The sequence below is a fragment of the Orycteropus afer genome, unplaced genomic scaffold (genome assembly GCF_000298275.1).
Source record: "Orycteropus afer afer isolate SDZICR_OR568_19922 unplaced genomic scaffold, OryAfe1.0 scaffold00196, whole genome shotgun sequence".
NCBI lineage: Eukaryota > Metazoa > Chordata > Mammalia > Tubulidentata > Orycteropodidae > Orycteropus > Orycteropus afer.
Window position 1 is genome coordinate 2,354,318 of NW_006921783.1, and position 18,001 is coordinate 2,372,318.

The 18,001-nt window shown below is 37.8% G+C and overlaps 1 protein-coding gene across 1 annotated transcript in view; it reads left to right on the forward strand.

Annotated features, from left to right (window-relative positions):
• The window catches only part of BRIP1 (BRCA1 interacting helicase 1), a 307,450-nt gene that overhangs the window by 259,302 nt on the left and 30,147 nt on the right, over positions 1–18,001 (forward strand). Inside the window, 1 exon segment of the mRNA XM_007947924.2 lies at positions 13,755–13,837. Coding sequence (XP_007946115.2) covers positions 13,755–13,837 — 83 coding nt within the window.

Here is an 18,001-nt window from a genome sequence, read left to right on the forward strand (position 1 = left end):
TCTTCCTCAGGGATGTGTTTTGGGTCTGTATCCTGGTCCCTTGTTTCTCCTGCTTTATCTTGCTTCTTTGTGTGGGCTGTTCTGCTCTGTTGTCTCCAAGGCATCTTGATGTTTTTGTGTTTACATTTAATTGGTGATTATATTTTGGAATGATATGCCCACAATTTTCTTTTTCTTTTTTTTTTGTTTGTATGTTATCTATACAGGCAGAGTACTGTGCTGTGCTCCTCTATTCATTAGTTGACAGCACTTATACACTCACCACCTGTCTCCTTTCATTTGTCAGCCTCTCATATATCCTTGTTGACCCTGGCAAACAGAGCCTGTTGTTAGGTCCTTGGAATACAAATGAGAATACTATCACTCTAAAATCCAAAATGATTGCCACTTGTAAACATTCAAAATGGCTGCACTCTCGGTCACTTTAAATATGCAAAATGGCTGCCACTTGTAAGCATTCAGAATGGCTGGGCCCTTGGTCACTTTAAATACCCACAAAATGGCCACGGCTTGTGAACATTCAAAATGGCTGCACCCTCAGTCACTTTATATATCCAAAATAGCCACCACTTGTAAACATTCAAAATGGCTGCACCCTCCGGACAGCAGAAAGTCCGCAGCTCAGGTTGTCTCTCTCCTTGCTGTTTCCCTTTCTAGTCATAGGCCCAGTGCAGTCGTCCCTGCAGCCATTGGTTACTGGGAGTGATCTTTAGGTCAGTTCTCAGGTCCCAACACCATTTGGAAATATTCAGGCTGTTGGTTTCATCAGTGTATGTGACAGTCTGCAGCTCTGACCGTCTCTGTACTCACTGTGTTCGTTCAGGTTTTTCCACTATTTGGTGCCTAATCCACTTCTGTATAGTTCCTTTCAAAGCTTAGGGCTCCAGGATTATCTTCTGTATCTCTGTCAATTGTTTTTTCTTTTCTTTGTTGAAGATGGTCTGTGTCACTTGTCTCCCTATTCCTCCATCTTACTGGAAGTCCCAAAATCAACACTTTAAACCAACATCTCCAACAATTAGAGAAAGAACAGCAAGAAAAGCCTACAGTCATCAGAAGAAAGGAAATAATCAAGATTGAAACAGAAATCAATTAAACAGAAAATAGAAGGGTGATAGAAAAAATCAACAAGACCAGAAATTGGTTTTTTGAAAATATCAATAAAGTTGACAAGCCACTGGCAAATTTAACAAAAGAAAAGAGGGAGAGAATTAAAATAACACAAATAAGAAATGAAATGGATGACATCACAACACAACCAACTGAAATAAAAAGGATAATATCAAGAGACTATGAAGAACTGTTCTCCAACAAATTTGAAAATGTGGAAGAAATGGAGAGATTTCTAGAAACACATCATTTACCTAAACTAACACAGACTGATGTGGGAAAGTTGAACAGGTCCATAACAAAAGAAGGAATTGAACAGGTCATAAAAAAATTACCAACAAAAAGAAGTCCTGGCCCAGACATTTTCGCCGGAGAATTCTACCAAACATTGAGACAAGAACTGACACCATTCCTACTCAAACAATTCCAAAACATAGAAAAGGATGGAATCCTCCCTAACTCATTTTATGAAGCAAGCATAATCTTGATACCAAAACCAGGCAAAGACATCACTCAAAAAGAAAACTACAGACCAATATCCCTCATGAATATAGATGCAAAAATCTTTAACAAAATCCTACCCATTGGACTCCAGCAACATATCACAAAAATTGTTCATAATGACCAAGTGGGGTTTATATCAGGTATGCAGGGATGGTTCAACATTAGAAAAACAATCCGCATCATCGACCACATAAATAAAACAAAGGAGAAGAACCACATGATCATATCAATTGATGCCAAAAAGGCATTTGATAAAATCCAACAGCCATTCCTGATCAAAACTCTCAGCAGAATAGGAATGGAAGGGACATTCCTCAATATAATAAAGGTCATCTGTGCAGAACCAACAGCCAACATTATTCTCAATGGAGAGAGACTGACACCATTCCTCTTGAGAACAGGAACAAGACAAGGATGCCTGCTATCACCACTTCTATTCAACATTGTACTGGAAGTCCTAGCCAGAGCCATAAGACAAGAAAGGGAAATCAAAGGCATCCAAATTGGTAAGGAAGAAGTCCCTGTTTGCTGATGATATGATCCTATACCTAGACAACCCAAGCTACTCAGTCAAAAATCTACTGGAACTAATTGAGAGATTTAGCACTGTGCCGGGATATAAGATCAACATCTAAAAATCAGTTGGATTCCTCTACACCAGCAAAGAGAATGCTGAAAAAGAAATAAGGAAATCAATACTGTTTACAATAGCTATTTAAAAAAAAATAAAATACTTGGGAATAAGTCTTACTAGGAACACAAAAGACCTGTACAAGGAAAACTATAAAAAGCTACTTCAAGAAACCATGAGATCCACATAAATGGAAGAACATCCCATGCTCGTGGGTAGGAAGATTGAACATTGTGCAAATGTTAGTTCTACCCAAAGCAATGTATACATTCAATGCAATCCCAATCCAGATCCCATCAACATTTTTTAAGGATGTGGAAATCCAATCACTAACTTCATATGGAATGGAAAGAAATCTCGGATAAGCAAAGCACTATTGAAGAAGAAGAACAAAGTAGGAGGTCTCACACTGCCAGATCTCGAAACTTACAATACAGCCACCGTAGTCAAAACTTCTTGGTATTGGTATAATGACAGACACACAGACCAATAGAATAGAATTGAGAACCCAGAAATAGATCCATTGACCTATGGTCAGCTGATCCTTGACAAATGAACAAGATTTGTACCTCACGTGATACACAAAAACTAACTCCAGAAGGATCAAAGACTTAAATTATGAAACTCAAAAGTATAGAGTTCCTCAAGGAAAAACTAGGGGCAAATTTAGGGTCCCTAATATATGGCATATATATGGCATAGGAGCTCTGTTAGCATAGTGCCTAAGGCACTTTACTGCTAACCAGAGGGCTGGTGGTTTAAACCCACCAGTCACTCCTCGGAAGCAAGGTTGGGCAATCTACTTCTGTAGTGATACTGCCTCGGCAACCCAAGGGAGGGGTCGCTCTGAGTTGGGTCTGACTCGACAGCACATAACAACAACAACTACAACATAGTTGAAAAACAAAGTAGTAGTTGTATAAATGTTATTTACAAACATGGGGGTAGATAAACAAAAGAACTATCTAAAATATTTCAGAGTAACTGCTTCTGAGGAATGGGAATTGGACATGGCATGGAAAAAGTTCTGGTTTTCATTATGAGTATTGTAATACTCTTTGAATTTTAATCTTGTGTATTACTCCGATGCCAGTTAAAAAGCAAGAATTAATTTTTGAAAAATCGCCTAGGGTTCCAATTCTAGGTAAGATGGAGTAATCACACTCCATACTGTCCCTCTTACTGATAAATATATAAAAACTAGACCAAATAGAGGGAGCAGCTATTTGAGAGTTGTAAGAAAAAACTAGTAGCATGAAGACTGAGGATGACCGTAATTTGAAATTTCATCAGACCATCTGGAGTAGCTACATTAATATCAAACAAAATAGATTTAGAGCAGAGAAAATTACTAGGGTTCAAGAAGGACTTACATAACTGTAAAAGGTCATTTCACCAAGAAGACATAATAGCATTAAGTTTGTATGCACCTAAAATAGAGCTTCAAAGTAAGTGAAGTAAAAACTGACAAATCTGAAAAACTTAACCAACAGAATCACAATTGTAGTTGAAGACTATAATACTCCTCGGTAAAAAAAAAAGTCTCGATAACAGTTAGAAGTGGTAAACAGAACACCAGTAAAGATATAGAAGATTTGAGTAATTGGGTTGAATTGACATTATAGAGCACTCCACCCAGTGATAGCGGAATAAACATTCTTTTCAATGCACATGGAACATTTACCAAACTAGATCATATCCTAGGTATTAAACAAACCCTAAGATTTTAAAAAAATTGAAACCATACTAAGTATTTTCTCTGACCATAATAGAATTAAACTAGATGTCATTAACAGGTAACAGAAAAATTTTCAAATACTTGGAAGTTAAGCAACATACATCTAAATAACCCATAGGTCAAGTAGGAAGTCTTATGGAAAATTAGAAAATGTTTTGAATTATATGACAATGAAAATACAATATATCAAAAAAAAAAAAAAAACCCACAAATTACCAATATCAAGAATTAACAGTTGATATTACTATATACCCTATAGACATTGAAAGGATAATATGTGAATGCTGAGAAAAACTACACAGACACATTTGACAACTTAGATGATAAGGACTAATTCCTCAAAACCTGCAAACTACCAAAACTCACCCAGGATGGAATAAATAAATGGAGTAGCCCTATATCTATTAAAGAACTTGTATCCATAGTTTCAAACCTTCTGGGGAAACACAAACAAACTTCAAGCCCCGATAGTTTAACTGACCAATATTACCAAAATTTTAAAGAAATAATAGCAATCCTCCCCAATCTTTTTCAGAAAATAGAAGAAGGTAGAATCCTTCAAATTTATTTTATGAGTTCATCATTATTCTCTTACTAAAATCAGAAAAAGACAATACAAAAAAAGGAAAGAAACTAAATTAATATCCCTCATGAATATAGATTAAAATATACTCAGCAATATCAAATTGGATGAAAGCAGAGAAAGTCACAGAGAAAAAGACCTCCAGAAATTCTGTTCTGAAAGTCAACGAGAAAACAGGCAAAAATTTTCAGAATCAAGTTTTTCAAAAGTGTGAAAATTAATCAAAGACATAAAACATTCCAGGCAGCATTTATTCACGGAATGTGAATGATACTGGGCCTGAGGGCTTAGGACCATAGTCTCAGGGGACATCAAGGTCAATTGGCACAACAGAGTCCACAAAAAATGTTCTGCATCCTACTTTGATGAATAGTGACTGAGATCTTAAAAGCTTGGTGAAGGCTATCTACGATGCAACTATTGGTCTTTCCAAATCCAGAGCAAAGAAGAACAAAGAGAATCAAAGATATGTGGAAATAATTTGTCCAAAGAACAAACTCAGCCTCCGCAACACTGAGACCAGAAAAACTAGATGGTGCTTGGCTACCACTACTGACCACGACATGAAAGGGATCATATTAGAAAGTCCTCAATAGAGTAAGAGGAAAATGTGGAACAAAACTAAAAATAATTTTAAAAGAAAAAGACAGAAAGCAGGCCTATTGGTTGAATAGAGACTAGTGGAACCCCTGAGACCGTGGTCCTTGATGAGAGCTTTGGACTTAGAACTGACTTCACTCTTATAACTCAGTTTTCAGTCAAACAATAGACAGGTCTACAAGGTGAATGATAAATCTAGGACACCCCTGTTAAAACAATCAACCATTTGAGATCAAAGTTCAGAAAGCAGGAAGGGGTAGGAAAGAAGGAATGGAAATGAGAAACACAGAGAGGAAGTGGGAGGAGTGATGTTATATAGAGGAGATTGCAGTCACTGACATGAAACAAAATGTATGTAAACTGTTGAATGGAAAACTGATTTGTAAACTTTCATACAAATCACAATAAAATGTTTTAAAGAAAGTAAAGTGACTGAATCTCAGTAAGAACAGAGAGCTTTGTGACATTTCTACTTACCCGGTTTCCATCCCACTCTCTTCAGGTTCATAGTAGCATTATAAACCAAAATCCTGCTATCACGGTGTAAACCAGCAACCTGGCAGTCACTAGAAGGAGCACGCTGGGATTGAAGCTCATTCCTAGAGAATTGTCATTATTTACCTGTCTGCTCATTCCCTGCAAGATCCCACTTGCAAGGCTGTCTTTGTTTTACCTGACTTGGAGCTCACGGAGGCAGTTGTTTAGGTTCATGGCTGCTTGAGATGGTAGATGACAGTTGGGGGAAAATTAGTTATCGAAGGGCTTACAAGAAAAAGCTGGGAAATGTCTATAGGGAGTTTTGGAAAGATCAGATGTATTCCTGGGATATAAGGGGTAAATACACAGAACATATAAAGAACTCCTATATCAAAATAACAAAAAAGGTAAACAACCCAGTTTTGAAATAGGCAAAATACTTGAAAAGACTTCTTTGAAAAAGATATGGATCATAGTGCAAAGAATGGGAATTCCAGAACACTTAATTGTCCTTATGAGAAAACTGTACATAGACTAAGAGGCTGTCATTCAAACAGAACAAGGGGATACTGCATGGTTTAAAATCAGGAAGGGTGTGCATCAGAGTTGTATCCTTTTACCATACTTACTCAATCTGTATGCTGAGCAGATAATCCAAGAAGCTAGACTACATGAAAAAGAATGCGGCATCAGGATTGAAGGAAGAGTCATAAACAAGCTGCAGAATGCAGACAACACAACCTTGCTTGCTGAAAGTGAAGAGAAAGTGAAACGTTTACTGGTGAAGATCAAAAACTACACTCTTTAGTATGCATTATACATCAGCATGAAACAAAAATCTGTACAACTGAAGCAATAAGCAACATCATGGTAAAGGAGTAAAGATTGAAGTTGTCAAAGATTTCATTTTACTTGGATCCACAGTCAACACCCATGGAAGCAGACATCAAGAAATCAGATATCATACTGGACTGGACAGATGTGCTGGAATGTTGTAGTTGTTAGGTGCTGTTGCGTTGCCTCTGCCTCATAGTGACCCTATACACAGCAGAATGAAACACTGCCTGGTTCTCTGCCAGCTCTGCTATCCCTGCTATACTTGACCCCGTCGCCACAGCCATTGTGTCAGTCCATCTCATTGAGAGCTTTCCACTCTTTCATCCACCCTCCACCTTACCAAGCCTGACCTTCTCAGGGAATGGTCTCTTCTGACAACATGACCAAAGTAGGTGAGACAAAGTCTGGCCATTCTCACTTCCAAGAAGCATTCTGGCTGCACTTCCTCCAGGACAGATTTGTTAGTTCTTTTAGCAGTCCGTGGTACTTTCAGCATTCTTTGCCAGCACCACATTTCAAAAGCATCAATTCTTCTTTGGTCTTCTTTATTCATTGTCCAGCTCTCACATGCATATGAGGCAATTGAAAATATCACGGCTTGTGTCAGGCACACCTTAGTCTTCAAGAAGACATCTTTGCTCTTCAGCACTTGAAAGAGTCCCTTGCAGCCAACTTGCCCAGTGCTGTACGTTTGATGTCTTGACTGCTGCTTCCATTGGTATCGATTGTAGAACCAAGAAATGTGAAGTCTTTGACAACTTCAGTCTTTTCTCCATTTATTGTTATGCTGCTTATAGGTCAAGTTGTGAGGATATTTGTTTTCTTTATATTAAGATGTAATCCATACTGCAGACTGTAGTCTTTAATCTTCATCAGTAATGCTTCAAGTCATCCTCACTTTCAGCAAGCAAAGTTGTGTCATCAGCTTATCACAGGTTGTTAATGAGCTTTCCTGCAATCCTGATGCTACATTCTTCTTCATATAGTCCAGCTTCTCGGGTTATTTGCTTAGCATACAAATTGAATGAGTATGGTGAAAAGATACAACCCTGACGGACTCCCTTCTTGATTTTAAACCATGCAGTGTCCCCTTGCTCCATTCGAACGACAGCCTCCTGGTCAAGGTACAGGTTCCTCATGAGTACAATTTCTTCACACTCTCTGGAATTCCCATTCTTCTCAATGTTACCCACAATTTGTTATGATCCACACAATTGAATGCTTTTCCATAGTCAATAAAACACAAGTAAACATCTTTCTGGCATTCTTTGCTTTCAGCCAAGATCCATCTGACATCAGCAGTAATATCCCTTGTTCCACGTCCTCTTCTGAATCCAGCCTGCACTTCTGAAAGTTCTCTGTCGATATACTGCTGCAACCATTTCTGAATTATCTTCACTAAGATTTTACTTATGTGCCATATTAATGGTCTTGTTCAGTAATTTCTACATTCTGTGGGATCACCTTCTTTGGAATGAGTGCAGATGTGGATCTCTTCCGATCAGTTGTACAGGTAGCTGTCTTCCAAATCTCTTGGCATAACCAAGTGAGTGCCTGCAGCAGGGCATCTGTTTGTTGAAACATCTCAATGGGTATTCTGTCAATTCCTGGAGCATTGTTCTTCACCAATTCCTTCAGTGCAGCTTCAGCTTCTTCCTTCAATACCATTGGTTCATGAACATATACCAACTCCTGAAATGGAGGAGCATCGACCGGTTCTTTTTGGTATAGTGACTCTGTGTATTCCTTCCATCTTCCTTTGATGCTTCTGCATCATTCAGTATTTTGCCCATTGAATCTTTCAGTATTGCAACTCAAAGCTTACATTTTTTCCTCAGTTATTTCAGATTGAGAAATGCCAAGCGTGTTCTTCCCTTTTGGTTTTCTAACTCCAGGTCTTTGCACATTTCATTATAGTTGGCTTTGTCTGCTCAAGCTGCTCTTTGAAATCTTCGGTTCAGCTCTTTTATCTTGTTATTTCTTCCATTTTCTTTAGCTACTCTCTCTTCAGGGGCAAATTTCAGAGTCTCTTCTGACATCCTTTTTGTTATTTTCTTCTTTTCTTGTCTTTTTAATGACCTCTTACTTTCTTCATGGATGGTGTTCTTGATGTCATACCATAATTTTTCTGGTTTTCAGTCATTGATGTTCAGTGCATCAAATCTATTCTTTAGATGGTCTCTAAATTCAGGGGGGATATATTCAAGATCATATTTTGTCTCTCATGGACTTGTTTTAGTTATCTTTAACTTGAATTTGAACTTGTATATGATCAGTTGATGGTCTGTTCCACAGTCAGCTCCTAGCCTTGTTTTGGCTGAAGATATTGAAGTTTTCCATCACCTCTTTCAGTAGAAGTAGTTGATTTGATTCCTGTGTACTCCATCTGGTGAAATCCACATGTATAGCTGCTGTTTGTGTTGTTGAAGGAAGGTATTTACAATGAATAAGTCATGGGTCTTGCAAAATTCTGTTATGCGATCTCCACTATCATGCGATCTCCAGCACCATTTCTGTCACCAAGGGCAAATTTTCCAACTACCAGTGATTCCTCTTTGTTTTCAACTTTTGCATTCCAGTCACCAGTGACTATTAACACATTTGCACGTTTGGTCAATTTCAGACTGCATAAGTTGATAAAAATCTTCAATTTCCTCATCTTTGGTTTTTGTGGTTCGTGCATAAATTTGAATAATAGTCATATTAACTGGTCTTCCTTGTAGGCGCATGGATATTATCTTATCACTGACAGCATTGTACTTCAAGACAGATCTTGAAACATCCTTTGTGATGATGAATGCCATGCCATTCCTCTTTAAATTGTCATTCCCAGCGTAGTCGATCAAATGTTTGTCTGATTCAAAATAGCCCAAACCGGTCCATTTCAGCTCGCTAATGTCTAGGATATCAGTCTTTATGCATTCCATCTCATTTTTGACAACTTCCAACTTTCCTAGATTCATACTTTGAACATGCCATGTTCTCATTATTAATGGATGTTTGCAACTGTTTTTCCTCAATTTGAGTCATGCTACGTCAGAAAATGGAGGTCTTGAAAGCTTTACTCTATCCATATCAGTAAGGTTGATGATGCAGCTCTTTTCTAGTCATAATTTGAAAGCCTTCTGACCTAAGGGGCTCATCTTCCTGCCCTGTATCAGATAATGTTTCCAACCTATGCATAAAGTTGCACAGTAATGTATCAGACAGTGTTTCTCTGCTATTCATAAGGTTTTCCCTGGACAATTCTTTGAGGAGTGGATGGCCTCTTCCTTCTTCCTAGTCTGTCTCAGTCTGTAAGCTGCATTGAAACCTGTGTACCCTGTGAAACCCTACCGCCACTTGAAACACCGGTGGCACAGCCTCAAGCCTCATGGCAACACGCAGGCCACAATAATACGATAAAAAAAAGTGCTAGAAACGACCTCTTTAAAGTGTTAAGAAGCAAAGAAGTTACTTTGAAGACTAAGGTGTGCCTAACCCAAGCCTTGGCCTTTTCAGTCACTTCATATGTATGTGAAAGCTGGACAGTGAATAAAGAAGACCAAAGAAGAGTTGGTATCTTTGAATTATGGTGTTAGTGAAGAATACTGAAAATACCATGGACTGCTAGAAGAATGAACAAATCTGTCCTGGAAGGAGTGCAGCCAGAATACTCCTCAGAAGTGAGAATGGCTAGACTTCATCACACCTACTTTGGTCATGCTGTCAGAAGGAATCATTCCCTGGAGAAGGATATCATGCTTGGTAAAGTGGAGCATCAGTAAAAAAGGGGAAGGCCCTCAACAAGACAGTTTGACACAGTGTCTACAACAATGGGCCCAAGTATAGCAAGGATTGTGAGGATGGTGCGCAACCGGGCAGTGTTTCATTCTTTTGTACGTAGGGTCACTATAGTGGCTAAGGCACTTGACTGCTAACCAGAAGGCTGGTGGTTCAAACCCACCAGCCACTCCTCGGAAGGAAGGTTGGGCAATCCTACTTCCGTAGTGATACTGCCTCAGAAACCCAAGGAGGGGTCACTATGAGTCAGGTGTGACTCGACGGTACACAACAACAACAACAACAAGGTCACTATGAGTCAGAGCCAGCTCCATGGCACCTAACAACAACAACATAAGATGCTCAGTGTAGTTAGTCATCAGGAAAATGCAAATCAAAACCACAATGGTACTTCATACCCACTAGAATGGCTATTATCAGAAGAAAGGAAAATAACAAGAATAGAGTTCCGGCAAGATGGCAGAATAGGCAGATGATCTACACAGACCCTCTGCACCAAAGCAATCAGAAACCATTCAGTGAGGAAATACATTCTATGGGGGAAGAGATAGTCTCTTTCACAAACTAACTAAAAACTCACTGCTGTCGAGTTGGATCCGACGCATAGCGACCCCTCCTTGGGTTTCTGAGGTGATATCACTACAGAAGTAGATTGCCCAATCTTCCTTCCGAGGAAATGGCTGGTGGATTTGAACCGCCAGCCTTCTGGTTAGCAGTCAAATGACTTAGGCACTATGCCACCAGAACTGGATGTCCATTTATAGAAAAATGAGACAAGATCCATACTTCACACCATACACAAAAACTATTTCCAGATAGATCAAAGACTTAAATATGAAACCTAAAACTATAAAGTTCATCAATGAAAAAAAAATAGGGGTAAAGTTAGGGGCCCTAATTTATGGCATAAATAAACTATCAAGCTTAATCCAAGTTGCACAAACAGCAGGAGACAAACCAGATGATTTCTTCTAAAAAATAAATTCTTATGTGCATCAAAACATTTCTCCAAAAGAATAAAAAGAGTACCTACAGAATGGGAAAAAATATTCAGCAGTGATGTATCAGACAAAGGACTTACCTCTAAAATTTATAGAAAACTGCAACACCTCAACAACAAAAAGACAAACAATCCAATTAAAAAATGGGCAGAAGACATGAACAGACACTTCACCAAAGAATATACTCAGGCAGCCAACAAACACATGAAGAAATGTTTGCAATCATTAGCCATTAGAGAGATGCAAATCAAAACAACCATGAAGTACCCTCTCACCGCAGCATTAATAGCAAAATTCAACAAGAACAAGATAGAAAATAAATGCTAGGAAGGATACAGAGAGATTGGGACTCTCAAACACTGCTGGTGGGACTGTAAAATGATACAAACACTGTGGTAATCGGCATGGTGATTCCTTAAAAAGTAGGGAATAGAAATACCATTTGATCCAGTAATCCCATTACTAGGTATATGTGCTGAAGAAGTGAGAGCTGGGACATGAATAGATATATGCACACTCATGTTCATTGCAGCACTATTCACAATAGTAAAGAGATGAAAACAGCCTAAGTGCTTATCAACCGAGGAATGGATAAACAAACTGTGGTACATACACACAATGGCATACTATTCAACCCTAAAGAATAATGTAGAATTTGCAAAACCCCACATAACGTGGATGAACTCAGAGGACATTATGGTGAGTGAAGTAAGTCAGTCACAGAAGGACAAATATTGTATTAGTCTGTTATTGTAAAAAGTCAAGGAAAGGTTTATATGTGGAAGGAAACTTACTTTGTTGGTTACCAAGATAGGAGGGGAAGGCAAAGGGGAAGCATTTGTTTGTGGAGCATTGAGTTTATGCTAATAGTGCTGGAATATTTTGGAAAAGGATAGCAATAATGGTGTCACAATATGAAAAATGTCATCATTGTCCCTGAGCTGTAAATGGGGAAATTGTTATGTTGGCAAATGTCTTGTTGTATATGTTTTCACCACAATAAAAGTTAAAAAAAAAAAAAAAAGGGGGGAAGAAAGAAAATAGGTACATATACACCAGAATCCAATTGCTACTAAATTGGCTCTGATTGATGACTGACTATCTTTCATTTGTCACTAGAAGGATTAAGAGTTTGAATGGCTGATTTTTTGGAAGTAAATCACCCAGTTTTTCTTCTGAAGTCCCTCTGGGTAGATTCAGACCTTTAACCTTTTGGTTAGTAGCCAAATGTGTTAACCGTTTGCATTACCCAGAGTCTCTTCACACTGCCTAGGCTAGATATAATAAAAATGACAATAACAACAAGTGTTATGGAGAGTGTGAAGACATTGGAACCCTCATACATAGCTAATGGGACTATAATTGTGCAACTGCTTTGGAGGATATTTGGGCCAGTTCCTCAAAAAGGTAAACATCTAGTTAGTATAGGGATTGTACCCCCTAGGTATATACCCTATATGTGAAAATATGTGTTCACACAAAAACTTTTACATAAATACACAGCAACATTATTTGAAATTGGCAGTTAAGTGAAAACAACCCAAATGCCTATCAACTTGTGAATAAATAAAATGTTATCCACATAATGGAATAATATTCAGCCATATAAAAAGATGAAGTACTGATACTATATAGGTGAACCTTAAAAACATACTAAGTGAAAAAAGGCAGACACAATAGTCTTCATGTATGATTCTATTTATATGAAATGTCAGAATTAAATCTATAGAGACAGACAGTAGATTAGTGGTTGTGAGGAGGAATTAATGGGAAGAGATTTCTAATAGATATGGGGTTTTTTAAGGGGTGATAAATATGTTCTTGAATTAGTATAGTTTATACATCCTTGTAAATAAAATAAAACCCACTGAATTGTACACTTAAACTTTTTAATAATGACCATTTTGAAATGGAAGTATTTGCTAAAATATTAGTTTATTGAATCCATCAATCTATAAAAAGAATAACGTATCATGACCTGGCATGTTTTATCCTAAGAAAGCAAAGAGAAGAAAAACTATGTGCTCATATCAATCAATGCAAAAAAAGATTTTGACAAAATTCTGTTTATTTGTGATAAAAAAAAAACCTTTCAGTATACTAGGAATAAAAGGTAGCTACATAAAGCCTACAGCTAATAGTTAAGATGAAGAAATAGTCTGTGGCTTAGAAAGAAGGTCTTTGGAAATATTTTTCATAATTTTTTTTTTTTTTACTTTCAAAATGATAGTCATTTAACATACACATATATCCATACATATATATGTGTATATATTTTCAGTAGTTGGCAGAAGTAGAACATTTATTGTAAATTTACCTTGGTACATTGTATTGACTAGCTTCTGTAATCCTCCTCATACTAAAAACTTTGATTATAGGAATGTATAACTGACAGATAATTGATTTTCTAAGTTTTCTGTCTGGGCAACTATAAATTTGGCTTTTTTATTCCAATGTTACATTTAATTAATTTCTCCTATTTTCTTGAAGGTGTATTCGGCACAAAAATGATTGGGGAGCTCTTATTCTAGTGGATGATCGCTTCAGAAGTAACCCTAGTCGCTACATATCTGGTAAGATTCTTAGCTCAAATTATAGTATGAATTAGTAATAATCTTTGGTATTTAATGCCTTCTTTTTTTTTTTTTTTTATTAGGATTTGGGTGAAGATTTACAGAGTAAATTCACTTTTCATACAGCAGTTCACATATACTTTGTCTCATGTCATTGACCAAAATTTACAATGCAGCAGCTCCCCTCCCACTTCCTCCCCATAGTTACTTCCTCCCAGTGTCCATCCCTTCATACTCTTCTGCACCCTGAGCTATCTCCCTGTGCATAAGCAGCCCTTCCTTCTCCCATGATTGTTCTCTCCAGGGCGTGTGTCTACTTGAGGTAAATGTTTAACTCACATGCCTGTACTTTGTTTGGCTGGAAACCACAGTTGTGGGTTCAATTCCAGACCTGAAGGGCAGCTAGGGGCCATAGTCTCAGTGGTTACACCATTAATGCCTTCTTTTTTTAACTTTTTGTTGTAATTTGGGTGAAAGTTTACAGAGAAAATTTGTTTTTCATTCAGTAGTTCATGCACATTTTATTTCATGACATTTATCACAATCCTCACTTGGTTCTCTTCCTACTTCCTCCCTGTGGTTACCTTTTCCTTGTGTCCATCTTTCTTATGCATTCCTTCCTTCTGAGCTTTCTCCCTGCACAAATGCTTCCTTTCTGATCTCTCATGATTGATTGTTCTGAGGAGTATAACTCCCTAGGGTAATTGTTTATCTCGTAGACCTATTGTTTGGCTGAACTCACACATGGGTGTGAGTTCAATTCCAGACCACAGGACTAGGGGCTTATAGTCTCGGGGGTTTCACCAGTTTCTGTCAAACCAATAAGCCTTGTTTTTTGTTTTTGTTTTTTTAATCATTTTTAGTTTTATTCTACATTTTTCTCCCATTCTATCAAGGAACTCCAATTTTGATCCCTTTCTGAGTAGGTGGCAGTGGTGGCCGGGCACCATCTAGTTCTTCTGGTCTCAAGTTTTTGCTCATATTTCATCAGCATATGGAGCTCAGATACTTTCAAGTTTTCAAAAGCAAGCACTGACATTTTATACTTAATAGACTTTCTTTGATTACAAAAAGATAGAAATGAAAAGGTATGTATAATACTAAATTTGTTTTTCAACTTTAGAGAATTTTTATTTAGTGTAATTCTTTCCCCTAAACAAACAAAATTAAAATTGTTTCTCTTATTTAAAAAGTCTAAGACTTACAATTTTACCTCATGCTTCAAATTTGTTGAGAGGTTTATTGAAATAAATATTTTGTATGATATTTGTGTGCTTTTACTTGTTTTTCTAAGATACATAAAGTGTGAGATCTTTACTTATTTTGCTATTACTAGCACAGCAACACACAAATTCCTTTAGAAAACTAATTTTTACTTAAATTTAATTTGCATAAATATACATTGAAAGGAAAAGTTTATTTAAAAAAACTAAAGGAATATATTTGAAATGGCAGTTTAGTAGCTAAAATTGATTGAAGCCCTGATGAATCTTTCTATGAACTTACAATACTATGCTGCTGTTTTTGTCATTAGGTGCTTTCGAGTTGGCTCCAACTCATAGCAACCCTGTCTACAACAGAACAAAATGCTGCCTAAGTCCTGTGTCATCCTCACAATCCTTGCTTTGCTTGAGCCCATTGTTGCAGCCACTATGTCAGTTCATCTCATTGAGGGTCTTCCCCTTTTTCACTGACCCTCTGCTGTACCAAGCATGATATCCTTCTCCAGGAACTGGTCCTTTCTGACAACATGACCAAAATATAAATATGTGAGATGATGTCTGGCCACTCTTGCTTCTAAGGAACATTCTAGCTGTACTTCTTCAAGACACATTTGTTCATTCTTTTGGTAGTGTGTGGTATTTTCAGTATTCTTCACCAACTCCACAATTCAAATGCATCAATTCTTCTTCAGTCTTCTTATTCACTGTCCTGCTTTCACATGCATATGAGGCTAGTGAAAATACCATGGTTTGGGTTAAGTGCACGTGTGTCTTCAAAATGAAATCTTTAACATTTTGAAGAAGTCTTTTGCAGAAGATTTGCCCAGTGCAATACTTCAGCTGATTTCTGTTTGTTTTTCTTTTTTTTTAATTATGATTTGGGTGAAAGTTTACAGAACAAATTCATTTTCCATACAGCAGTTCACATACACTTTGTCTCATGATAATGACTGCAATTTCCCACAATACACAGCTCTCTTCCCACTTCCTCCCTGCAGTTACTGCTTACCTGTGTCCTTCCCTCCCATGCACTCCTGCCCCCCGAGCTGTCTCCCTGTGCATACACAGCCCTTCTATTCTCCCATGATTGATCTCTCCAAGGAAAGTATCTACCTAATATAAATGTTCAGCTCATATGCCTGTCTTTTGTTTGGCTGGAAAGCACAGGAGTGGGTTTAATTCCAGACCTGAAGGGCAGCTAGGGGCCATAGTCTCAGTGGTTCCACCAGGCTCTATTAGACGAGCAAACCTGTCTCTTTTTTTCCCTGATTTTGAGTTTTGTTCCACATTGTTTTCCCAGACTATCCAGGATCTCCTACATAGATCCCCTTCCAAGTGGATGACAGTGGTAGCTGAGCACCATCTAGTTCTTCTGGTCTCATAGGCATATAGGCTGAGGATCACTTGGTATACCAGTTGCTTGGATGAATTGTTTCCATGTGTCTGGTTTTCTTCATTCTCCTCTGCTCTGGACAAGGAGAGACCCATCGTTGCATCTGGATGGCCACTTGCAAGCTTTTAAGATCCCAGTGGCTACTCACCAAAATAGGATGTGGAACAATGTTTTTGTGTATGTAGTATGCTATGCCAGTTGAGCTTGATGTCCCGTGCAACCATGGTCCTGAGGCCACAGGTCCTACTACCTGCTCCCTCTGGGTAGCTGGCTGTGGCCAAGGAGTGACTACAACTTTGTCCCTTGTCAGCTCTATCTGGAAATTCTTACAGAACATATAAATACATTTATAGAAACATTGTCTGCTAACCCTATACATGGTCATGGGCACACTCCCCCTGAATAGAAATACCTAATCGTTCACCCTGTCCACCCATCTATCCACCCATATATCAATGTTTGCTGTCACTGACAATGCTGTACTGTATGTGCAAAAGGGCTCATCTTTGTTGTCTTTACCTCCCATGCACCTCTCTGTGTCTTCTTCTTTCTCAGTGCCACCGTGTTGATCACTCACATTTGATATATTGCCTTTCTCTTCACCCAAATCAATAACTTGTTTCTAGCTATCTAGCAGTGTTCCCTCTCCTCCGCTCCCACCCCTGGTAACCAACAAAGAAAATTTCCTTCCATATAGAAACCTTTCCTTAACTTTTTATAATAATGGAATAATACAATATTTGTCCTTCTGTGATTGACTTATTTCACTCAGCATAATGTCCTCCAAATTCATCCATATTATGTGGTGTTTTGCAGATTCTACATTATTCTTTAGGGTTATATAGTATTCCATTGTGTGTATGTACCATAGTTTGGTTATCCATTCTTCAGTTGATGGACACCTAGGTTGTTTCCATCTTTTTGCTATTGTAAATAGTGCTACAATGAACATAGATGTGCATATATTTTGTCCTGGCTCTCACTTCTTTAGGATATATAACTAGTAATGGAATAGCTGGGTCAAATGATATTTCTAATTCCAACTTTTTGATGAATCCCCATACTGCTTTCCATAGTAGTTGTATCATTTTACAGTCCCACCAACAGTGTATGAGAGTCCCAGTCTCTTATCCTTGCCAGCATTTTTATTTTCTGTCTTGTTGAACTTTGCTACTAGTGCTGGGACAAGATAGTATCTCATTGTTACTTTGATTTCCATCTCCCTAATGGCTAATGATCTTGAACATTTCCATATGTGTTTGTTGGCTGCCTGAATATCCTCCTTGGTGAAGTGTCTAGTCATGTCTTCTGCCCATTTTGTAATTGGATTATTTGTCTTTTTGTTGTTAAGGTGTTCGAGTTTTCTATAAATTTTAGAACTAAGTCCCTTGACGGATACGTCATTGCCCAATATTTTTTCCCATCTGTAGGTTCTCTTTTGACTCTTCTGGAGAAGTCTTTGGAAGCACATAAAAATTTGATTTTTAGAAGGTCCCATTCATCTAGTTTCTCTTCTGCTGTTTGTACATTTTGGGTTATGCTTGATAG